At 38.6% G+C, this 26,022-nt stretch overlaps 2 protein-coding genes across 2 annotated transcripts in view; one reads left to right on the top strand and one right to left on the bottom strand.

The window, feature by feature from the left end:
* The window catches only part of zbtb10 (zinc finger and BTB domain containing 10), a 28,149-nt gene extending 9,380 nt beyond the window's left edge, over positions 1-18,769 (bottom strand). The window contains exons 1-2 of the mRNA XM_073822190.1: positions 17,291-18,769; positions 8,475-9,396 (exon numbers count right to left, since the gene is read on the bottom strand). Of these exons, the coding sequence (XP_073678291.1) occupies positions 8,475-9,396; positions 17,291-17,953 (1,585 nt within the window). The 5' untranslated portion in view covers positions 17,954-18,769. The remainder of the gene's footprint in view (positions 1-8,474; positions 9,397-17,290) is intronic.
* Positions 18,770-20,071: 1,302 nt separating this feature from the next.
* The window catches only part of tpd52 (tumor protein D52), a 37,666-nt gene continuing 31,715 nt past the window's right edge, over positions 20,072-26,022 (top strand). The window contains exon 1 of the mRNA XM_073821404.1: positions 20,072-20,208. Within this exon, the coding sequence (XP_073677505.1) occupies positions 20,190-20,208 (19 nt within the window). The 5' untranslated portion in view covers positions 20,072-20,189. The remainder of the gene's footprint in view (positions 20,209-26,022) is intronic.

Raw genomic sequence — 26,022 nt, 5'->3', positions numbered from 1 at the left:
ATCTGCCGGACTAAACATTCTCATTGTTGCGTGTATATGACTTTATTTTCACCACTTGCAAACTCACAAAGAGCTCATAAATGCACTTTACCTCCTCGTTGCTCCACATTTGCCCTCTGCTCATTTTGTTTTGGATACACCACTGTGAAATCATCTCGCATTGCGCGCATCTTGTCATTACTTCCTGTTTTTGGTTCGTTTAGAAGTACTTGGTCCGTGTTGCATTTATATTTCATTCAAACCACATCAGAGTTCGTCTGAAAGCGAACCGAGACCCATCTTTCTAGCCGTCTCTTTCCATTTGTTTGGTGTGCACCAGGGTTCGGATAGCAGCGTTCACACTTGCTCAAATGAACCGCACTAACACAGCAATCGCACCAGAGTTTGTTTTAATCTAACCAAACATGACAAGTGTGAACACACCCTAAAAATGGTAGACGACCATAATTCAGCGAGTTTATAATAAACAATTTTAGTGTGAACAGGCCCTTATTGTTTGCTCTCACACATCAGGGATAAATCCTTAATAATTTCACACCACTATGTGTGTCTATTTGTAAAGTTCACAACTTTGCGTAAGGCTGCAACTGTAAATGTGTGTCCGTATGGGTGTGTGGAGGAGATATGTGTAAATAAATGGCCGAAGCCCTAACAGTGGATCATCTTACACACTGTGGATTAGCAGGCAGGCGGGCCAAAGCCATCAGATCCCATTGTAAGTACCTCTGCAGTGGGTCCACTCTGCCTGGGTCAATATTTGGAATGGCAGAGATAGTTGGGCTGCATTAGCAGGATTAGGGCAGGACGGCCCCTGGCAGTGCTGCACCTCAGAAAAGCGAATCGGGGGTTGTGTGTGTGCGCGTGTGCTGCTAATCAACAATTCAACCATCCTGTTTGGAAAGAACTCAAGCATTTATGGTGACGGATCCTGCTGTGTGATATGTGAGAGAGAACAGACAGGGCTCATTCAAGCGTAACACAAAGTTTTATCGTAAAGTAATTTGTCTGTCCACACCAAAGGTGAAAATGATACATGATGTGACACCAGTGTTATTGTTAACTATTATTAATTGAAATTATTTCAAATGAATATTCAAATGAAATAAAATATATTAGAAATAAATGAAAACTTTAATTACACTACCAGTCAAACGTTTTTGAACAGTAAAAGTTTTAATTTGTTTAAAAGAAGTTTCTTCTGCTCACCAAGCCTGCATTTATTTGATCCAAAATACAGCAAAACCATTTAAAATAACTGCTTTCTATCTGAATATATTTTAAAATGTCATTTATTCCAGTGATCAAAGCTACATTTTTAGCATCATTACTCCAGTCTTCAGTGTCACATGATTCTTCAAAAATCATTCTAATATACTGATTTGCTGTTCAAGAAACATAATTATTATTAAGATTTAAAACAGTTGAGTACATTTTTTAGGATTTTTTTGATGGATAGAAAGATCCAAAGATCAGTATTTATCTGAGAAAAAAAAAAAAAAAAAAAGCTTTTGTAACATTATACACCGCACCATTCAAAATCTTGGAGTCAGTATATATTTTTTATTTCTTGGGGTAAGAAATGATAGAAATTAATACTTTTATTTAGCAAGGATGCTTATATTGATCAAAAGTGATGATAAAGACATTTATAAACGTTACAAAAGATCTCATTTCAGATAAATGCTGTTCTTTTGAACTTTAGTTAACCACAGAAACCTAAAAAAAAAAAAAAAAAATCTACTGAGCTGTTCTCAACAATGTTTTTTGAGCAGCAAATCAGAATATTAGAATGATCATGTGACACTGAAGACTGAAGTAATAAAGCTAAAATTTCAGGATGCTAATATTTTTTATATTTTTGCTTTATTTCTGATTAAATAAATGCAGGCTTGGTGAACAGAAGAGAAAAAACATTCATTGAAAAATCTTAATGCTCAAAACCATTTGACTGGTAGTGTTATTATTTAAAAATTCTAAATAAAAAAATGGAATGCTTCCTTGGCAACTAACTGAAATAAATTTGAAGTTTGAAGTACTAAAACTACCAAAACTGAAAGAGATTAAAACAAACTATTATTATTATTTTTTTCATTATTATTATTATTATTATTATTATTATTATTATTAGTTGGAATAAATCTGAAATGAAATAAAAATAGACAAAATAGAAAATTTAAAAACTTTAATTTTTTTTTTTGAAATGTTGTCTTGGCATATATATATATATATATATAAAAAAATAAGTTGAAGTACTAAAATTACTCAAACAACAAAAAAAAAAAAAAAAAAAGGAAATTAAAACCAAAACTATTAGTAGTAGTTAAATTTATATTTATTGAAGTAAAGCTAAAATGAAGCTTTTCATTTAATATTTATATATTATTTTTGCTAAAAAACCTAAATAGAAATAACTGAAATAAGTTTAAGTACCAAAATTACTCAAATGTAAATAAATTAAATAGAAATGGGCCTATATGAACATAAGTATTAAAACTTCAATTAAAATGAAATCACTGATGAGGCATTACCTTTTCAAAAGATACACGTTTGTACCTTTTAGGTACTAATATACAAAAAAAGAGGTAATGCTAAAATAAAAATGTGTGACACAACTGCAGCTAATTAAAACACATCTGATGTAGAGCAAAAGAGTGAGATTTATCTGTGGGCAGAGCTACTCATAATATTTATAATCATAAACATGTTTATATACTATGAGTGCTTATTAAAATGTTTTAATTACAGTTGAAGTCAAAAGTTTATACACCTTGCGGAATCTGCAAAATGCTAATTATTTCACCAAAATGAAAGGGATTCTACAAAATGCATGCTATTATTTTAACATTTTGCAGATTCTGCAAGGTGTATTAAACTTTTTACTTCAACTGTACATATAACAACTTATTTTAATACTGGAAAAATTAACAGTTGAATTACACCATGTATAAGACTTTAACTATTTTGTTTTTAAAAGTAATCACACTATAATAACTTGTTAAACTGACAGTGTTTAAGCAATGAGCAACATTCCCCTTTACGAAAAAAAAGCCCAATGTTGAAAAAGGAAGTGGTAGTCAACATGGACGCAAGTACAAAGGCGAGTACGTAAGCATACGTAGGCATGTGTAGACAAACACACCGTCACACACACATATGCCTTGCAGGTGTGAGCCGTCAGCTCGGCACATTTAAGTGCCCTCAGGAATATGAGCTAAGTGCATCTAAGGGCGTTTAGGAAGCCTGAGGGTAGAACGTTTCCCTCGCGTTACTTCATTATCCTGCATTAGAGTCGTCGACGACGGTGAGAGAAAGCCTCTTCTCAGAACCGCGTCACTTAAGACATGATACTATACCACGCACTGCTCTGTTTAATGGGGCAGAGAGTTTGAAGCATGACAGCTCGGCAGGCTAGAGATTACGCAGGTTTTTGTGGTATGAAGCAAAGGGAGGGCCGACTCCCTTAATAAGGGCAGAAGAAAACGGACTGGCCACTCTAATTAAAAAGGGAAGATGGTATTGTGGCCTTGAGCTACACAGGGCCTGAGGAGAAGCAATCATGACACGAGACTCTGGTTGGCCGACTGCCACGGTTGAAGGTTTAGACATGTGTGCTTGTGCACATGGGTGAGAATGTGCTTTAGTATTATTTAGTATTTAGTACATTTCCACTTGAAAAGAAAAGATGTGACAACATATCAGCTAATGTTATGTACAACAGCTGAGTGGAAAAAGAAATCACTATTTAGGAACTGCTAGGAATTCTTAAAGGGATAGTACACCCAAAAATTACAATCCTGTCATTAGTTACTCACCCTTGTGTCATTCCAAATCGGTAAGGCCTTCGTTTATCTTCAGAATACAAAGATTTTTTTTTTATTAAATTTGAGAGCTTTCTGACCCTACATAAACAGCATGGACGACCACAGTCAAGGCACAGAAACATAGTAAAGACATTGTTAACATAGTCCATGTGACATTAGTGGTCCAACCGTAATTTTATGAAGCTAAAAAACTACTTTATTAGCCAATTTCTTCTCTCCCGTGACAGTCCTCCGTAATTATTAAAGGTCCCATATTGTACACATTTCTGGAGGTTTATTTTAGTTGCTGATGTCCTTAAGAATATATATTTGCAGTATAAGTGCCAAAATCCATCTCAATATATTTTTACAGCTCCTTTTTTAGGAGCTCTGTCAAGAACAGGTCGATTTTGGCCCATCTAATTAATATTCATGAGCCTCTCTTCTGATTGGCCTGTTGTTTTCTGAGTGACGCACAGCCAGGCCAATCACAGGTAACTACGGTCATGTATGCTTTAGCCTAGCCCAGAGCCATAGAGAGAGCCTACCTTGCTGATACTCGACAGGATATTTCAGAATGATCATTAATGTTTTTTCTTTTTCAAACACTGAATGCAGTAAGCTACATAACTGTTGCTTTAGTAAAGCCCCTTTCACAATGCACGCTGATTCTGGAAAATTACGGGAACGAGCGCTGTGTGAACAAAAGCCAGAACCATAAAGGCCGTGTTGTAGTGATGATGCACGTTATCATGTGACTCTTCACAACGAAAAAATACGTGCAAAGTGGAATGAAGCAGCGATCAGGCAGAGCCAGCTCCTCACTATCAGCGCTGAAGCACAGTTTGTTCAGGTTAGTTTCAGTTTAGTGAAACGTACGCGTCGCATTACATCTCACATCCAAACGTCACATGTCTTTATGGGTTGTGTGTAAAGCACGCACAGATTCCGGAAAACAACTGTGAATGAACCAAATCAAACAACTCCGGAACAAATCATGGGACACATTATCCGTGTATTTACCGGAATCGCTGAGTGAAAGAGGCTGAAGTTGACTGCCTCTGGTCTCTTATATTCACGTTGTTCTGAAGCCTGTGCAATGATGTAGTTTCGACATCTATCGACTGAACAGGGTTTTCTCGACTTGTTTTCGTGTTGTTGTTGCTTAGCAATGTTATGAACGCGATGTTGTCTGGGTTTGACAAAAGGAGGGTGGGACGGTGGTTGGTGTTCTGGGTGGTGACTGAAGGCGGTGACTGAGTAGATCGGACGTCACATCGTTACGGAAGTCACAGTGGCTCATGAAAATGAACAGCTACTTTAAGCAGGCTGTGTGCAGTTTACTGTGGTTTGACTGTTTTGAAACTCATATGGTAGTTACATAGCCCCTAGACCTCAGTTATCATGAAAAAAGCCAGGAAATTTCGATTTTGACAATATGGGACCTTTAAGAGAACCACGATGCTAGTATCCATGCGGTCTATGCAGGGTCAGGAAGCTCTTGGATTTCATCAAAAATATCTTCATTTGTGTTCTAAAGATGAACGAAGGTCTTACGGGTTTGGAACGACATGAGGGTGAGTAACCAAAGACAGAATTTTCATTTTTGAGTGAACTATCCCTTTAAAACACTCCTCTGTAAATTACAATACACAGGAAAATAAACTAAATGACTCGAGAACGTCATTTCATCCTGACTTTATGGAAACAAGACATAATGTAGGAAAAAAAATAATGTTGGATGGGAATTAGGATGGTAAAAGTGGACATTTTATACCAGAGTTTGCAGTCAAAAGAACTACATGACTCCTTAAACATTTCCGGCATCCATTGGTTGAAATCTAAGTAGCCTTGAGAATGCCAGCAGAAAAGTACAGCAAGTTACATTTTGATAAAAGATTATGAAGACAAATATATTTTTAACATGCATTAATCTATCTTGCACCATTAATTATTAATAGAATAAAAAGCTTAATTTTGATATTAATGTGTTGCCAAATGCACATTTAAATAACATACTTCAAATCAGGAATAAAATTGTACTTGATTTGTCATAAATATAGTTTTTATAACTAATTTTACTTCATGATAATATATATCACCATGTAGTTCTTTATGCTTTACATAGAGGGTTAATGATAACATTTTTGATACTATTGAAATTTCACTATAGAAGTGGCAATATCACAAAAAAGTAATACTAGCTTAGTGAAGACAAGTAAACAGTCAGTAATTACAAGCAACAGAACAAAAAAACTACATTAGAACAAATAATGGGGCCGTGGCCTAATGGTGAGAGAGTTGGGCTGGTAACCCAACGGTCGCCGGTTCAATTCCCACACCGGCAGGAATTGAAGGTGGGGATTGTGAATGAACAGCGCTCTTTCCACCTTCAATACCATGACTGAAGTGCCCTTGAGCAAGGCACTGAACCCCCAGTTGCTCCCCGAGTGCTGGAGCAATGGCTGCCCACTGCTCCGGTGTGTTCACAGTGTGTGTGCGTGTGTTTGTTCACTTCTCACTGCTGTGTGTGTGCACTTGGATGGGTTAAATGCAGAGGGCCAATTTCGAGTATGGGTCACCATACTTGACAATACGTCACGACTTTCACTTTCATAAGAAATGCTACATACATTTGGTTCAGGTCCGCTTAGTGCTTACACTGCCATTTTTGAAAGCTACCCTAAAGATACCGACTGGCCTGCTCAGTGTCGCTTCAAGTTGAATCCACCCAATGCCTAATACTTCCTGTTTTTGGTTCGATTAGAAGTATTTGATCTGTGTCACGTTCATATTTCATTCGAACCACACCAAAGTTCATTTGAAGGTGGACCAAGACCCATCTTTTTAGCGGTCTCAGTCACACTTTTGTTTAGTGCACACCAGGGTTTGGATGACAGCATTCACACTTGCACAAATGAACCATCTAACCAAACATGACACGTGTGAACACCCCCTTAGTCAAGAGCAGTGAGGGATTTCCGCAATGATTAAAACCACATGCAAACTATAAGTAGCACAGCAATGCCACAAAAATTTCTACCAGTTGACAAATTTCAACTTTCTACTTCTAAACTGTGTCTACTGGTATATTGCTCAGCATTAGATTAATGTTAGAAATTTAACACGTCAGGTTGGTTATGCAAATGCGCAGGTGATATGCCAACTTTACCAATTGGCGATTGGCTCTTATTTAGTAGGCAGGACATTTTCCGCCATAATGCGCGTTGCACTTATCCTATTCAAAGAAATGCCAGTATGTATGTATATATGTATGTATATGTATATGTATATGTATATACACACCAGAGGTCGCGTTAACCGAAAATTGTCCGTCATTGACGGATTTTTTTTAATCAGTGACGGAAAAATCTGAAGGCTTTCCGTCATTTTGACAGATTACACTGCGGGTGATCTGTTGTAAATTATAAATGTAATTCCCACCCCTGTCCAGTTGGTGGCGACCGCGCTCTAATGTGGCAGCAGAGCATTGGATACAGAACAAAAACGAAACTGTCACGAGGAATCTTTTGATACACGCATGCGAGCACGCAGTATAAACTACAGCGGTCTCACGCCACATTAAAGAGCGCCAAAACAGTATTTATTGCTTGAATTTCCAGATGAAATAGACAGAATTTGAAATCTGAGACTTTCATATTGAAAGTAAGAAAGCACAGAGCGTAATCGCTTATTGTGATTTATTAGTTATGCGCACTACTGTTAATTCGTGATCTGAAAACAGCAAGATCCACTGAGATCCATCTGTTCTCTTCATAAATAAGTGCATAAACCTATACAGTATGCTCGCCTTGTAGGTTCATGATTAAAAATGAAAATGTGAACAAAAATAAAAGCAATTAAATGTGTTATTATAATTAAAATATGAAAATTAAAATGACGGATAATAATAGATTATGACAGAATTTTTACGACCCTGTCCGTCAAAATGACAGGCAATGTGGAAGTCTAACGCAACCTCTGATACACACATACATACAGGCTTTGATCAGGCTCACTACAAACTTGCATACAAACTCACAGAATGTTATTTTTTTAAATACAATTCACAATGATTGCATAATCATATTCAAATTGATGTAAACAACCTAAGATCTAATCGCCTTCCCAGATATGAGCCATTTTTCTAATCAACTTGTATGGAAATTCACAGTCGAATGTAAACTATTTGCATGCTGGACATTTGCACAGTATGTACTGAGCATATCAAAGTGACAAACAGCGCTAATAGTATGATAACATGCTGTTTGGAACATATCATGACCTCTTCCTCAAGGCTGTGTATTCTTGCTTTGACAAAACACTGATTATATTATTACCAAAGGCTTCACAGTGATGCATACTAGCCTTTGTGTGAGCGTTAGAGAGAGAGAGGTGTCAAAAACACTTGTCATACATGACAATCCTAATGACAGCAGTGAAGTATGCTGATGAGTCTACATAATAGGGCGGCAACATTATTCAAATAACCAAACTCCCACAACCTGAAAGAGCTCAATAGACACTTCCAGCACACAAGGAAATGAAAACATTTTCTTTTGAACTCGCTGGGTGTGTTTTTAATGACACATAAATTGTTATGACTGATGGACTTCATTTGAAAAGCCATTATGGCGCCTGAACAGGAGAGAAAAGGCGTGATGGGTAACATACCGGCATTCTCTGAGAGGTAAGAGAAGTCCTCTCTGGTGTAGGAGGCAGACGGTTGGATGAACATGCCCTCGTCGAAACCCTCTTCCGGCTCAGGTGGGATGTTGTAGACAAAGCGCTTGGCGGCCTGTTTTTTCCTCCTTCCACTACCTGGTTCAGAATGCACCTCTCTCTTCACGGTGACCCCAGTGCCAGGATGCGGCTCGTTCCAGACGAACACCGGCCCTGGACCCTGTGGTTCCGTCTCTGTAGACTCAGACGAGTTCTCTCCACCCCAACCGGAGCTCCCCAAAGCGCAGCCTTCTCCCCCAGACACCTCGACATCGCTGGGTTCATCCTTCACTTGCCCACTGGCTTTGATGGATAGCTTGGACAAGATGCTGGTGGCCCAGAAGTTGCTGGGCTTCTTGTCGGCACTCTGGCAGTCTTTCGCCACCGTCCGCCGCTTATTATAATCGACCACAACAGAATCAGGGGCTTCCTGTTTGATGCTGATGTTGAGGGCATCTTTGATAAAGGCGCGACAGGACTGGACCACCTCAGTCATCTGGAGGTAACTCGCCACGGACATCACCTCGATGGCATTCTGGCTGGTGAGCAAGAGGTTGCCAGAGTACAGGAAGTCCAGGATGACGGAGAAGCCCTGTACAGCCGCCACGTCTAAGTGCGTGATGGTAGTTTGGTCGCAGTTCTCGCTCTTCGTCAGGCAGTAGAGGGTCTTAAAGTAGCGGCTGCCGGCAACCAGGATGTTCTTGTGTGCCTTGAACACCTGGTCACCCACTATGATATTGACGTCACAGAGGATGCCGCTCTTGCGCTGCTTGTCCAGCTCTTGCAGCAGCTGGTAGCAGTACGAGTTCTCATTGGGCTTGTTTCTGTAGTCCTCCACCTCCGGGCTCTCCGCGTCCACTGGCCTTTCCATCTCCTAGTGGAGTGACAACAAACAAAAACGACAATCAGCATTAGTCTACAGTGTAAACATAAGGTGAAGGGCAGGTGTACGGTAACAACTCTTGACTGGAGAACTGGTCGAACAGGCTCAAAAGCTGCCGTTCTGTGGGAACTATAGCGTTAGTAAACCCCCCCGCTTACAGGATGTGAGCTCTCTGCCCTTGTTAATGCTCTTTAAGATGAGAAATATTCGGCTATTATCCCATCCCACCACCAGTCTCTATCATCTGCTTTCACAATTAAGAGAGAGAGAGAGAGAACTGGTGGGAGTGAATCTGCACAATATATTTCTGGATTGCAAAGCAGATGTCCTAATCCATGCAGAAATTTATACCACCCTACATTTTTTCCCCTCCTACCACACAGCTGGGTTTTTTGCTGGAGTAATTCAGATTAAATCTATTTCTCAGGGCGGAGGCCTTCCCAGCCCCCCTCCTCCACACTGCTGGGCTTGTCCTGGTAGATGGGGTTATTACTGTAGCCTGATCCAGCTACAGCAGGCCCAACCAGTAGTCAGAAAGGGAGAGAGAGAGAAAGGGAGAGAGAGCGCAACCCCATTTCTCCACACAATGCCAGTCCTTTCCTCCAGGCTCATTGTTCACTATTGCTGCTTTAGTGCTACACTGAAGCTTTGTGAAGAAAGCACTTACAATTCCCTCGCACACTTACTGGTGAAGGTTGCAAAAGACTTAGAAAAACACAGCTGGAATTACAAAATCAGAGCTGGAATAAAATCTTGTCATCGTTTACTCACTCTCTTTCTTCATGTTTTTTTAGAAGATGTCTCCTACCCCCACCAATGCTGTATTTATTTGAAAAAATACAGTAAAAACAGTAATACTTTCAAATATTATTGCATATTAAAATGTATTTTAAAATGTAATTAATTCCCGTCATGGCAAAACTGAATTTTCAGCATTATTACTCCAGTCTTCAGTGTTACACGATCCTTCAGAAATCATTCTAATAAGCTGATTTGCTGCTAAAGAAACATTTCTTATGATTATCGCTGTTGAAAACAGTAGAGCTGCATTTTTTTCAGGATTCTTGATGAACAGAAAATTCAAAAGTAACATTTCTTATTTTTAATCATCGTTAAAAACAGTTTTATATTTGGCTGATATATAACATTTGAAAATCTGAAATCTAAGGGTGCAAAAAAAATCTAAATATTGAGAAAAATCACCTTTAAGGTTGTCCAAATTATGTTCTTAGCAATGCATATTACTAATCAAAAATAAAGTTTTGATATAGTTACAATAGGAAATTTACAAAATATCTTCATTGAACATGATCTTTACTTAATATCCCAATGATTTTTGGCATAAAAGGAAAACGGATAATTTTGACCCATGCAATGGGTTTTTAGCTATTGCTACAAATATACCTGTGCTACTTAAGACTGGTTTTGTGGTCCAGGGTCACAAATATAAACAAATAAAAACAGTATTTATTTGAAATAGAAATCATTTGTAACTTTTGAAAAATGTAATGCATCCTTGCTGCATAAAAGTATTAATTTTTGTTTAATAACCAGGAACTGTCCAACTGTCAAAATGACAAAAAAAAAACACCATAAAAGAAGTCCATATGACTTACAGGGTATTCCAGGTCTTCTGAGGCCATATTAATGTTGTGTGCAAGGAAAAGACTGAAATTTAAAGCTTAAGTGTGTATTTTTTGTGTGTAAACACTGTGGCTCAGTGGCACTTTCAAAACATGTCTCTGCTTAAGCATCCTGACATTGACTCAACAGATACAAGATTGGGATCTGTTTGACAAACAATGGAAGACATGGGTGTGTTTGGGAAACCTGTTTGAAAACTGTTTTTTTTTTGTGTTTCTTACATAAAAGAGACATGACTAGCATGAATGAGAGCTGTAGGAAAAAGAGCAATTCTTCAAAATCTCCTTTTGGGTTACATTGACGTATATGGGTTTGGAAGGACATGAGGGTTTTAATGAGTAAATTTTGAGAAAATGTTCGTTTTTCTGTAAACTATTCCTTTCAAATAAACAAAAAGTAGTCTAAATGGCAGCGCTGTGGAGCTCGGACACATCTAATGAGGAGCAGGTTTGAAGAATGAGGATGAGCTGGAGGAACGGGGGTGTCAGACGAGAATGAACGTCCGTTTGTGGAGTCACAATGTCCCCACTATTGTTCGCCTCTGTCTATGCAGAGAAAGCCTGACTGTGTGCCAAGCCAAGCTATGGAGAGAGGGCAGATGAGGTGGCAGTCGAAAGTGGGTGTCAGGACATACTAGTCCAGAATTAACCTCTTTTTCTTTCTCTCATATATATATACACACTCACACACAGAGTTCATCCTTTCTCCAGATGTGCCACGTGTAAACGTACTACAAGAGAACAGATGCTTTTCGAAGATTCCCCCAATAAACCCTGTCAAAATGAGCATGTGGTGACAGTTTGACATTTGGCATAGTCTTTTTCTTAATTGAATGTTTGTTATTGTTATTGTCTACAGTTGTGCTGCTGGGTCATTTGTGCCCTCGTTTTGCAAGCCGTTCTGCCTGCGCAAACTGTACGACTAAACAACAAACGGAAAAGACATTACTTCTACAATATCTATAAATGCCAAGATTATGATCTCATACGGTTGATGCTAATTGTATTTCACAGACTAATTTTTTTTACTCACGATTGGCTGGATATTGTTAGAAACCCTGAGATGCTTGGGTTTCATTTACACCACTGTTCAAAAGTTTGGGATTAGTAAGGTTTTATTAGTATAGGTTAGAAAGTGTAGTTTCTAAAATACATTTCAACTTCTTATTCTAACATTAAAAGGTCTTGTGTTTTGAGCTTTTATGCTTTGGCACAGTATCTGTCAAACGAACTAAAACCAAAAGCACAATACAGCTTAATCCCTTCATCAAGTCTGTTTTTTGCTGCATGTTTCAAAGTGAAGCGCACACTTCGTTCAGGCAATCAGCTTGTGATCCGGTGTTTTCTACACCTCAGAACGGCTCAGTCCACAGTAAATGCAGAGAACTCAATTATTGCATATGCTGTGAGTTTAGCGTGTGTTTCAGAATGCAACAGCCACCAGTTATGCTTTATTTTAATGGCAGATGATAAAAACTAGGAAAGAAGTATTGAAATTTCAAAACTAATATACCTATGAAATAATAATTTTCCTTTATTTACAGTGCAATTGTTCTACAATATATGGCTATTACTAGGGCTGTAACGATACGCGATATGAAACCGAAATCGCGACACTCAGATCCACGATCCTGTGTCGCGGTGTGATAAGGGAGAATCGCGATACACCCCGTGACTACCTTTCCAATCATGTGACGCCTGCCTGCAGAAGTTGAGCTAGTTGAAAAAGAACGTGAGGAAACATGGCAACCAACCCAGAGATTGCGGACCCTCCCTCCTCATTTAAGTCAGCAGTATGGCAACATTTCGGAGCTGTATGATCCATAAAATACGGAGAAAGGCTATTAATAAAGAAAAAAAATCCAGAAAATGCGTGTAGTATAGCCTGCGCAGTAAAAATACAATTATGTGTAAAATGTCATAGTAAACTGTGTCTGACATGAAAACCATGCTAGTCATTGTCCCATAAAATGACAAATAGCAAATAACACATAGTATTTTCATTACGTTTCATTTATTTTGTTTTTGTAAAGTAAAATGAGACCTTTTTGTTTGCAATAAGTTTACCCCGAGACCGCGTCGCGAACACCAGCTCGACCGCAAAACACTTTCACTATGAGAGAAAGCGGCAGCCGCTCAGAGATTCCACCGCTTGACGCGTCCCACGTGAAATGGCTTTTAAATGGTCTTCAGACAGAGCGCGAACACAGGCACAGGACCGTTTGAGAGCAGCGCCAGTGTGTACCGGATTGAGTCCAAAGAGCAAATACCCGTGCATGTCACCTGCACTGCACCTGACAGATAAATATTATTCCACCGTTACGTCAGTTTTAGCGGTTCACTCGTTGGGTAGGACTCTGTTTCGCACACACATAGAATCTTGCATCGCTAGCAGGTTTAAAGAATTTGACATCTTGACAATTTTATCACTATCATGTTAAATTTAAAAAAAAAAAAATCAGTGACAGACAGACCTTATCAGTTGTTAATTTTAATACAGAAGGTTTTTATTAAACCTTAAAATGTGACCTTGTATGTAAAACTGATTGAAATTGATTTTTTTTTTTTTTTATAAATCTGTTGTTTGATTTTCAGTTTCATGTTTTAATTTTTGTTCAAAATATCGGGATACGTACCGTATCGTGACCTAGGCATATCGTTACACCCCTAGCTATTACTGTCATAGGAGTAACAATAATATAAAATTGTGTTATTATTATTGATAATACATTTGTTTGGCTTCCTAAAACAGCAGTGTGAATGTAATGTAGACTGAGATAGTACACCACAAATAAAAAGAGGGTTAAGTGCCCTTTAAAGTTCAGGTACAAGTCAATTTACTGACTTTTTCTGACTTTATTTTTTTTTTAGTTAAGAACATGGGTTGGAGCTCTTACTTCTGTACTCTCAAAGTGCATTAGATAGAACAATTTATCTTTAAATTGTACAAAATGTATTTATTTTTTCCCAGTCTTTATTTGTCTGCTTTTTTCAATATCATATCATGGACTTTTAATATTGTATCGTGAGATTTTGATAACATTTTAAAATATATGAATTGAAACAGAAACCAGCTATTTTGAATATACTGTGTTTTTAATTCAATAAATGCACAGAGGTGCTCTATCAAAAGCTATTTTTTTTAAATCAACCCCAAACCTTTGAATGGTAGTGTATATAAAAGAAAAAAAAAAAGTATGATTCAGAATGTGACACATCAAAGAAAATAGGAAACGGGGTGTTCTGATAAAAAAAAAAAAAAGTGTTGTACACGAAACTTGCTGTGGTTTCTCTCTCTGGTTTCCCACCCCAGACTTTCATTTTGATGCGAAACGGGAACATTATACAACCACCACCAATACTGCTGCCCTTCTCCTGCGCTGCAGTTGAACAGACAGTCGCCTAAAGCTCTTCAGGCGATGAGTTGCCAACACCCATTCTTCTATTGTACACTTCCAACATGTTCCATTCAAGGTAAACCAACAATAGCTCCCCAAAATTTAAACACACAGCCTTCAGCAATAGAGAGCTGTGCCTTTATCACCTACCAGGGCCATGTTGAAAATACTCTACACGAGTGGCACGTTAGGGGGACATTGTGCCTCAGACAACAGGGACGGTGGTTTTGTTTTCCTTGCGCATAGTCTTCCTGAGCCATCCCAGCCCCTGAGGCCAGCGCCTGGTCCCCTCATCCAGATGCATGAACAATGCAGCAGTGTGCTTGACCCAAGGTGTGGGAGGGGAATGCCAGGATCTGGGCCTCCCAACAAAGAGCAGGGCTCATCGATACAAAATTCCAGGGAATTCTCCCCCACCAGCACAACAACGCAACGGCCCCCCCAATACACACATATCTCACAGCGGCAGACAGTACAGGGGTGGAGACCCTCTCGTCTTCATTGCAGCTCACTAATAGCGGGCAAATACTTTGAGGCCGAAGTCCAGTCTGGAGAGTGAGGCAACCCAGATACCCATCTTTAGGGGTAATTCAATTACAGCAGCTTGATATGGACCAGTGAAGAAATTTAGCCTATTATGACGGACAGTTGCTGCACTGAAGAACATAATAGATCACAATTGGCTATTGGAGGATGTGGCCTATCCGAACAGCCTTTCTTTACTCAGACAGCAGACGACCTAATGTTTCGGCCAATTAGGCTACTTTAAGACAGATACTATTCTTTCACAATCTCGTGATCTCCATGTCCGCTACTCTTTTTCCTGAGATGTCAATGACAAATCATTCTCAAAAATAATGACTCTTTATTGGCATTAATGATTCCATCAAGAACCTTTAACATCGACATTCTTAAAAACAAAGATTCCAAAATATGTTTTCACAGCGATGTCATAGAAGAACCATTTTTAGTTCCAAAAAGAATGTTTTTCCATTATAAAGAACTATTTTGCAACTGAAAATGTTCCATGGATGTTAAAGGATCTTCATTGAACCATCAATGCCAATGAGGACCCTATATTACATAAACCCAAAGGGTTCTTCAAAGTATTAAAATATTTTTCACACTATGAAAAAATAGCCCTTTTTCAGAACGGTTCACTGAAAGTTTTTTGGGAAACCCACCATGGTTCCTCTATATGGCATTACTGTGAAAACCCCCTTTATTTTTAAAAAGTGTAAATCACAAATACTATATGTGACCCTGGATCACAAAACCAGTCTTAAGCAGCATGGGTATATTTGTAGCAATAGCCAAAAATCATTAGGATATTAAGTAAAGATCATATTGTGTAAATTTCCTACTGTAAATATATGAAAACTTAATTTTTGATTAGTAATATGCAAAACTAAGAACTTCATTTGGACAACTCTAAAAGCGATTGTCTCAGTATTTAAATTTTTTTTTTAAATAGTTGTATCTCAACCAAATACTGTCCCATCCTAACAAACCATATATCAATGGAAAGCTTATTTATACTTTCAGATGATGTATAAATCTCAGTTTCAAAAAAGTGACCCTTTTGACTGGTTTTGTGGTCGAGTGTCACATTACTACGTAACAAACGCACAAAAAGCTAAGTATTGTAAAAAGGTTGATTGACAGAGGAAAGTGATTGAACAGGAAAGCGTAACAGATCTTCTAGCGTCTTAACCTCTCTGTTGCTAGGGAGGGGGTGGTAATCTCTCCTCCTCCTTTCCTTCCTAATTAGTGAGGGGTATAAATTGAGTTAGTGGAACACTTTGTGTCACCCTGATTAGAGTGACTGGACATTATCATACCACACAATCATCAGGGATTTTACTGGCAAACCAGTAACGCAACGTCTTCTGGGCGGCAACAGATTGGATTTAGTACATGAATCAATCATTTTGTGGCTTGATAATGGACAGGCAATCAAAACCATAAAAAAAAAATCAATGAATTACCATGTCTTGGAATTGGACAGTTCCTTCGAATTTCTCTATTACACTCACAAAGTGTTTCTCAGCTACTGATATTATATGATTTATCCGAGCTTAATTGTATTATGCCCACTGCAGTGGTCTGCACATATCAGGCATTGCTGTCATTACAGGGGACATAATTCACTCTGAGCCAATGTAGCAAGTGAGACACACTATCTATGGATCTTGGGGAGTCACCTAACACAATGCCTCTAATTTAGGTGCCCTAAAAGGGGAGGGCGAGATGTGCCAGAGGTCACTTTTTACAGCGAGGGGGTTGGGAAAGGGTGCGGCTCCCCAAAGGTAGCAGGGTCAAACCCTTGCCATTGTGTGACCTCTGGAGCAATCAGGTTAGTAACCATGACAACCAGGGTTGATAATTACAGTGCAATGCAGGAAACAGTCAGGCAAACGAGGACATACATTTTGAGCCACGATCTCACTTTATGATACTTCTGTGGTCTGTTTAATAACGATTGTGATACAAAATCATGTAAATAAAGAATTCTGATCATATTAAACGTTATCGGCGTCCAAGTTTTTACAAGGTCTCAAAATAAACAGAAAATTGATTTTACGCTTTAAATCACCTAGTCGAGGGGCTTTCAGCTCATCTCACCAACTGACAGCGCTGATCCAGTTAGCTCACATATGCTAACCTGCTAACGTTACGTCCGACCTGTTAGTTCGCTAAACAGCTTTAAAAATAGCATTCCCGCCCCAAAATAGCCGGAAAAACTTCGATATTTGTTAACTAAAGACCGAGCAGCACAGCTCGGGTCGACTTCGTCGCCTATCCGAACGTCCCCGTCCCCATTATATCGCAGTGTGAACGTACCTGTTTGGTCGGGTCATTCCTGCCGTGCTCCGAGGACAGGTGATGTCTCAGCAGCAAGGCCCGCTTGTAATTCCGACTGCCTTTTACCAGCTCGTCGCTGTTTTTGGTAGCGATGTTATGGCACCAGGAGCAAGACATGAGTCCCGTTTCCTGGCTGAATTTGAGCCAGGGAAACTCCTGCAGCCAGGAGCCTTGGAAGAGCGAGTGTTTCTGCAGCAGCGTCTGAGGTCTCATCTCTAGCAGCGGCTTTCTAGCGGCCGTTTCCTCCGCGTCTCCCGTGTTACAGTCCTCCCGGTTAACGCCGTTGCCAGTCGCCCACTTGCAGCCTTCGGTTTTCACCATTACGCTGTTTGAAACGCCTCTGTCATGGTCTTTCCTCGCTGTCCAACTGCCCCCTTCCGGGTCCTCGTCCTCCTCTGCCTCCGGCTCCGTGCTGTCGCTCACGGACCCTCCGCCCTCGACTTTTCCCAGTGATGGTCCTTTCGCCCCCAAATCCCTGTCGTCCTCTTGATCCGGCCTGTTCCCGTTCAAATGTCGGTCTTGACAGGCCGGGGCCTCACAGCTGTTGCCGTTGCTGCCTCCTCCTCCGACGGCACTGGCACCGGTGACGGCTAATCCACCTCCTCGGAAAGCCAGCGACCTGCGGTTTCGCTCTCCGGACATTTTCTTGAAATAAATTACAATCTACACTTTCTCAACAAAACAAAAATCCAATCGCGGCTCTCTGAAATGAAGTATTCCGCATGAAATGAGCCGTTTTTCTGCGCTCCGGCCTCCTGGTGCGAGTATGTAGGTTATGCGGAAATAAATAGGGGTTTTAAAGGCATAATGAATTTCAGGGTTCTGTCTGCGTCCGCGCAGGCCCCGCAGAGGTCGAATGGCAACGACTTCCCCCACAATGCATCTCGGTCAGAGGGAGGAGGGGGGCTCGTGTTAAAGGAAGATGGGGGTGACGCCGAACAGCCAGGGGTCTTTTGTGTTGATGACTGCACCCATTTTCCGCATGCTTTTTCATCTATAGAAGTACACGTCTCGAACCAATAAGTCCTTGTATCCCTTTCACGCCCTCCCCTGTGCGTGACATTAAAGTCGTCGCTCCATGTTTGTCGTGCGACTCGTGATGGTCGGGACAGGTGGGTTCGTTCAAATTAGGAAGGTTCTCGCGACTAGCCAGGTGTATTTTACAGGTGGTGACGGAGATAGATGGATTGGTTTTTAGATATCAGTATGATATCGATATCTTGAGTCACCGCTATATTTTTCTTGTGCGTTTGTTTTTTTATTCGTTTGTTATTTAAACAAAAAAAAATATTTTAACAAAAATCTAGAAACTTTAATAACATTTTCTTTTAATAAATTTGAATGATGTAAAATTGTCATTTTTTTCCTGACAATTATATTATTCTATTGTGCTTAAATAAAAAGCAAACAAGTTTCGCATAGTTTAAATTGTCTTTTAATGTGTATAGCCTACATAATATAATATAATATAATATAATATAATATAATATAATATAATATAATATAATACACACACATGATTTTTAGATATATTCATCTTTTTGACAAATCCTAATGTAAATACGTAACTCCAGAAAACCGAAAACTTTAAGTGTCACGTTTAATTATATATAGTTTATATACAGCTGCCTTAATTAATTGCTGCATTAAAAACCGGCATTTTTACGTAAATCAATTTGGATAGGTATACATCCTCCAGTGATACGTTAATCGCACTTTTTCCGAATCACCTTGGATTTTATTACTGATGAAGGTAATCGAGTTGAAACCTCTACGATTTAAAACTACAAATAACATTTTGACTAATTGAGTTGATGCACAGCATAATGCTAATGTTAAAAACCTTGTGTTTTAGTTTTTGTAGTTTTATCGAATAGCAACATATGTGGATGTTCAAGAAACGTCCCAAAACACAAAACGAATATTATATAAATTGTTTTAAAATATACTTTACTGTAGGATTATTAAATCCTGTAACCCAGTGGGTGGCGTAATTTCCTTCAGTACCAACATGATAGACGATTTATAAACCAGCAATAAGAGCCTCATGTTTCCTCTGGGCGTGTCTTGTTTGACTGTAGGTAAATTAGGAATTTTGAGCCCACCCTGTGAACATGAAGGACAAGACTCATGTCCATTAAATTGCTGTTTAACCTTATATTTGCCCTCTCTGGTTTATGTTATTTTTTATTTGTTTTTTAGTTTATTTATTGTTTTACTTTTTGTATTTTGTCCTCTATTGTTTTTGAGGTTGTTGTGGTTATGTGCTTGTTGTTAAGTGTTTTGGCATCAATTAAAAGAATAAAGCTCTGCTGGTATCCCTTTGTCGAATATAAGGTAAAACGAGTTTATTAAAAGGCGTTCTGATGGAAAAAAAGTGGCTTCCTCATTATTCAAAAAATGTTTTTTTCTCTTTAAAACTGTTTGCGATATTTTTCTATTTAAAATGATTTGTTATAATACATTCTAATAATTATTTTAATTATAGGCTACACGCATTACATTTATTGCATGTATACAGTTGGTTTTAGTGAATTACCAAATATATTTATATTTATATTATACATTTTCTCTAATTAAAACAATTATTTCGATTAGTTTATTTTAGACAATTTATCTTTTAATGCTGATTATAAATTAATATTTCAGCTCATAAAATGCGTCTTCAGTGGGCGCGCCAGGTGGGTCCTCGTGCCCGTCTCTCTCTGTTTACATCTCTGCGTGCTGTGCGTCCTGACGTCACCTACGACCCCACCCCACCTCGCGCGGCAGCCTAGTTGCAGTGGCAGCTTTGAGCTCAAATTTGCAAGATTGAAGTGGGAAAGCGGGACCGCAAGGATCCGAATAACTCACAACATCAAGAATCCGCAAAGACAGGATGGAGGAAGCCGATCAAGGTAGCTGAATTCTTTTGAAAACGTGACATGACATGTTGGCACAGATTAGAAATGCAACAAAACTCAACTTTCTGAAGTTAGCTAGCTTGTTGGTTAGCACAGCCAGCAGCTGGAAAAAGAACAGCGGTTGTTTATTTTCTTAATGTTGATGAAAATTGGTACAGTGACAGTCAGTCAGGATAGACATTTGCAGGGATTTTATTCGGGTTACAGCACTTTCGCACATTTTAATTAGTTCGTTATCTTATAATTGATGCTGTCTATATATACTGTCAAAAATTAGAACCTGACCATAATGTCAAGTTTCAGCTGCAAAATATTTTATGTATTTATTTATTTTTTTTAGTCGATATGAATGTCTGTAGCTATTTACTTTAACTTGCGTGGGCTTAACTTGCAGCATCGTTGAACCATATGTTAACATTAAACACCTGCTGTAAATGTCCTCCTACTAATGAAACCTCTCTTTGCATCTCTGTATTAATTCAGTTTCAATATTTCACACATAAACCGTAAGATATAATGTTCTGGGAAGTCTAAAATTAAAAATAGAATACAGTTTATGTAGTCACAAGTTTAGCTTTCTATCTATTTCTTATCTCTCTAACCAATATCATCTCATGCTTCTTATTCCCTTCGTGTGATGTCTTTCATATGCAGTGTTTTAAAACCCAGAAATAAGAAGTTATGTTTTGGTGATTAGCAGGATCATATGGATCATAGCTGGACATTATAGCTTTTTGGCAATGTGCTCCATTCCTTCTGATGTTATTTAGTCAGCTTGGGTGCCTGTACAGCCACTGCATTATTATGTAATAAGTTAAGACTGCATAGTTTTTCTGGTGTGTGTTATTTTTCACGCCTGGTGTTGATGTTATTATCTGAGAGGAAACACATTGGCCTACATGCTGTTGATTTAGTCTGATATTGTTCTTCCACTACCTATGTTTAAAATTTTTTTAGTAACCTGCTGGAAATATTGTTTTTTTTTCTAACATAAAACTAGTGGTCAATTATTCAATAATTGTTTTTAGAAGTTGATTCTTTTATCTATAAAAAATAAATTTTGAGTACACATTTGAGTAATTCTGAGAACGTAAATTGATGAATAATGAAAAGAAAATCGAATTGGCTCTAAACATTCATGTTCAAAATTATTCAACCCCTAAAAGTAAATTTGGTGTAGAATCTTTTATTCTTTAAAACCACCAATAAACACTGCCTGGAAGTGCTTAGATGCTTCTGTCACCTTTCTGCTGCAATCTTCCTCGCCTGAAAAAGCTTTCAGATTTTTTTAAATTTATTTTCCTAACCTTACTAAATGTATGTGTCATCATTTACGTCAAATTCTGAACATTTATCAATGCATTCAATTAGAATAATTAGTCTCTGTATGGTTACCATTCAAATGAAATCAATATCAATAAACTCCATCTTTCCACTGCACAGGAAAAACCGAGCCTGCATTGAAAATGCTATTTAAATGTATATGTAATCAGGTTACTTGTCCGATTGGGCAAGTAAAATTCTCTTTCACTTGCCCTTTCACAAGATCCACTTATCCTGGACAAGCGGACAAGCGTTAATGTCGAGTTCTGCATTGTATGGGTCAAAATGATAGATTTTTCTTTTATGCCATAAATCATTAGAATATTAAGTAAAGATCATGTCCAATGAAGATATTTTGTAAATTTTCTACCCTAAATATATTCATTTATTTAATATCTAAAAATTATATATTATTAACAACATTCCTGATAATATATTATCAAAGTCTATATATAATTCCCCATTTTTTTAATGTTTATAATCCTGTTTTTAATCAGCACTTAGACACTTACTAATATAAAAATGTTTTTTCTGCCTTACTGTAATATAATTCTGTAATCATAATACTGTAATTTATTTATTATTATACATAATGTAATGCATATATTTCCATAAGAGATATATGTTGCCTGTTGGGTTGCATGGATGCAAAAAATATTCAGACACCAGATATAATTTTTGATATTATTTTATTAGTGGGTACAGGACGCTATAGTTCATTTATGTAAGTGTGGATAGCAAAATAAAGTAAACTGTGACATATTATACCCAAATAATTATTTATACAGTGGAAAATTGACAAAAATTTGGGAGCAAAAATTATTCAGACAATTTGACCTGACCATGTTTTGCTTTGATTGCTAATGTAACCTTTTTGCACCTCTGACTGAACAAAATTAACCATTGCTAAGTAACACTTTCTATCAAATTTCTGACATTATCAAAATGAATTTGTCCTGACACAGTTTAACTCTGAGTTCTTGTCATATTTTATTACCATTTTCGAAACTAAATCGAATAAACTATGATAATGTGAGAAATGTTGAAGGTGTCTAAATAAATTTTGGCTTGTCTGCGTACAAACCAAAGTGTTTCTCAAATCTACTTCATGTAAGGATGATATTTTAGCAAAAAGCAATATGTTCAGCTTCAAAACATTGCGTTTGTTTAACTATATAACAAAGGCCTGGTAGATACAGCCTTTTTGGCAGACCTTTGTGTTTACGTCTTGGAGAAATACCATTGACGTCACTGAAAGTCACACCGTGCGTGCTTTCTGACCTCCTGACCATCCTGTCTTCATCCCGGTCATCTAGTCTCCACCCAGCTCCCTGCATCCGAGCAGCCTGTTCTCTCTCCCATCCCTCCTGGGCTGCAGCGAGCCGATGAGCAGCCTCCCCAGGAGCCAGAGCCTTCCTGTCTGAATCTTCTGTTCCCCTCCCCTCATCTCTCTCACGCAGGGCCACCATCTGCTCATTCCTCTTTTCTGCGTGCCCATGTCTCTCTGCAGCTGGTGCCCATGGGCCATTGTGTGATCTGACAAGCAGGTTGCAGGACAAAACCTGAGATACCATTTGTTTGTTTGCTTAGCCTAGGTGTACCGTCTTTATGATATTACTCAAGTGGCAGGAACTTAGTGAACTGTCTGATTTGCAGAGTGATTTACCTCTGTTGTGTCAGTGAGTGGGTCATCAATGAGAGACCTTTCACCCAAAACTAAAAGCGATGGGTGTAGCCTTTTGTCTTTGTCTAGTGATGAACAAACCTGTGGATTAGGGCATCTGCTCTAACAGTGTGAAATTCAGTATGTGATTTTAATTGTTGCCTCAGCAGTCATTGGTTACTCATGTTTGCTCAGGTAGATCTGCACACTGTTCTCTTTTTGCTGTCATGGCAACATAGGAAAATAAAAAGTCGAGAGACTACAGAACTAGAGGGAGGAATGAGGAAGCTGCAATCAAGTGCTCAATAGCCATTGTTGTTGAATTTGTTTTCTGTTGTGGATGTGAACATTGCATATTTGGCTTGAATCAGTTTGGTGGGCTATTTAGCAACTCAAGGTTGAGAGTTTACATGACTGCCAAAAGCTTGCAGAGAATTCTTTTGATCTCATTGGTGGAAATTTCCACTCCTGGTGTTTGTTGGTGCGCTCACTGCGCTGTAGTGTTTAAACTCCAGTCTGCATGTTATGACAGTTACGCTGTTACTTCTTCATCTTTTTGATGTCGGTCCACTGAAAACAACATCAGAGCTCAAAGTGGAATGTTAGATTTGTGATGGCTTTGGTCATTTCTGTGTCGTCATGTGAAGTTAAAGTAGCACAGGAAACCTTTTTTTTCCAGTTTAATTTTAAAGTTCAGATATTGCTCCAACATTTTTATTGTTCTCTAAGGCTTTCATCTACATACTTGCCATTCTTTTGTTCTCTCTTGTTCTGTGCTTGCTTGCAGTGTGCGCACATACATATATTACACTACCATTTAGTCGTCCATTAAAGGATTAGTTCACTTCCAGAAGATCCAAAGATTTCTTGATGATTTACTTACCCTCATGTCATCCAAGATGTTAATGTGTTTCTTTCTTCAGTAGAAAAGAAATGAAGGATTTTGAGGAAAATATTCCAGGATTTTTCTTCATATGGCCTAGTAAGCCAAGGCAAGGCAAGGGGCTCTACACGATCTCAGCCGAGAAATGAAGGTCTTATCTAGGGATGCACGATATGTATCGGTCGATAACTTGCGCGTTTTGTCAGTAAAGCCGGTTCTGTAATCAGCGGTAAATGCCATCAGGTGCGTGATTTCACGTTGAGCCGTATATACTACACACAGCCGTTGTTTACAGACGAGCTGCGCACATTCACACTGATAATGAACATTGCTATGCGCAGCTCGTCGGTAAACAACGGCTGTGAGTAGTATATACGGCTCAACGTGAAATCACGCACCTGATGGCATTTACCGCTGATTACAGAACCGGCTTTACTGACAAAACGCGCAAGCTTTATCGACCGATTGGTATCGGTGCATCCCTAGTCTTATCTAGCAAAATGATCGATCATTTTGGAAAAAAAAAAAAAATTGCAAATGCTTGTTGTGCACTACCTTGACCTAATGCAAGTGTAGTCATGTTGGTAATAGGGTTGTGCCGATAGACGATAGTATCGTGTATCGACGATAGTCAGAGATATCGCCTGTTGCTGATGCCTTTGACGATAGTAAGACGATTATTATTATTATCCGTCAAAAAGGCACCTAACTTTAGCAATGCAGCGCAGAGAGTCAGTTCTAGGATGCCTCAGAAACTTGCCGCGGTATAAACACAAGCATAGAGTGGCCGCGCCGCGCCGCAGATGTGTGCAGTGAAAATGGGTAAGAGATTTATTCTTCATACAGTGTACATAGATTAAGTGTAGACAGTCATTAGTATAACAGAGGTAGTGAAATGTGGTTTAGGCTGAATTAAGTACAAAATATCAGAATCTGTCTGTATATAGTAAACATAAACATTCACCTCAGTAACATCTGTATGCATTAACTAGAAGTACGATGCGATAAAATGGCGCTAAACATACGCAGGTGAATTACACGCACATCGCTTCTCCACATTCTATATGAACTGAACTACAACATGAACTGATGACAAAGATCAGACATACAGCGGTAACATTATCGCAATATGACGGGTACAGAAAGATACATTCATTTACATTCATGCACGCACCTTTACCGCTCCATGAAGATAGCAGAGAATGAAACCGAAAGTAAACTTGAACTCTCCGACAGAACTACCATCAGCGCTCTGTACACGCACAACTGTGTCACAAGTCACATGCACTACCCTTACAAAACGAATAAGGACTTTATTACATATTGACACATTTACATATTATTAAGTAAATTAGCACGATAGTATTGTGTATCGGTGATCTCACAGGCTGACGATAGGACGATGTGAAAATTGAGCATATCGCCCAACACTAGTTGGTAAGTTGTCAAGTGACAATTGCAGAAGTACCGACCCAGTGTTTACAAAATGAACGTGCAAAGAAAGTCAACGCCATTTACAAAAAAATGTAAAGCAACGTTGGACAATTTTGAAGAGATTTCCACCCTACCCTACCCTTTTTTAACCAAAGTACACAGAGACGAAGAACTAATTGCACGTGACCTTTCCAGCGTGATTACATAATAGGGGTGGGGGAAAAAATCGATATTGCAATATATTGTTGTGCTCTCTGTCGCAATAAATAATCGATACACTAACGGCCAATATCGATATTTTATTACAACACAAAATGATTAATTTACCCATTGTCAGTGTCACTGTCACTACCCAATATATACCATTCTGTTTGCGGGGGGCGCTGTTCGAGTAAATAGGGGTAAAGTGGCGGAAGCAGCGGCCAGTGAAGAACACAAGTTAACTAACAACAACAGAGATGAAGCGCAGAAAAAAGAGAAGCGGGAAGAATGGCGGAAAATAATG

Source organism: Garra rufa, chromosome 17 (assembly GCF_049309525.1).
Source record: "Garra rufa chromosome 17, GarRuf1.0, whole genome shotgun sequence".
Taxonomy (NCBI): Eukaryota; Metazoa; Chordata; class Actinopteri; order Cypriniformes; family Cyprinidae; genus Garra; species Garra rufa.
Note: the sequence above shows the minus strand (reverse complement) of the source record. Positions and strands in the feature narration are given on the sequence as shown.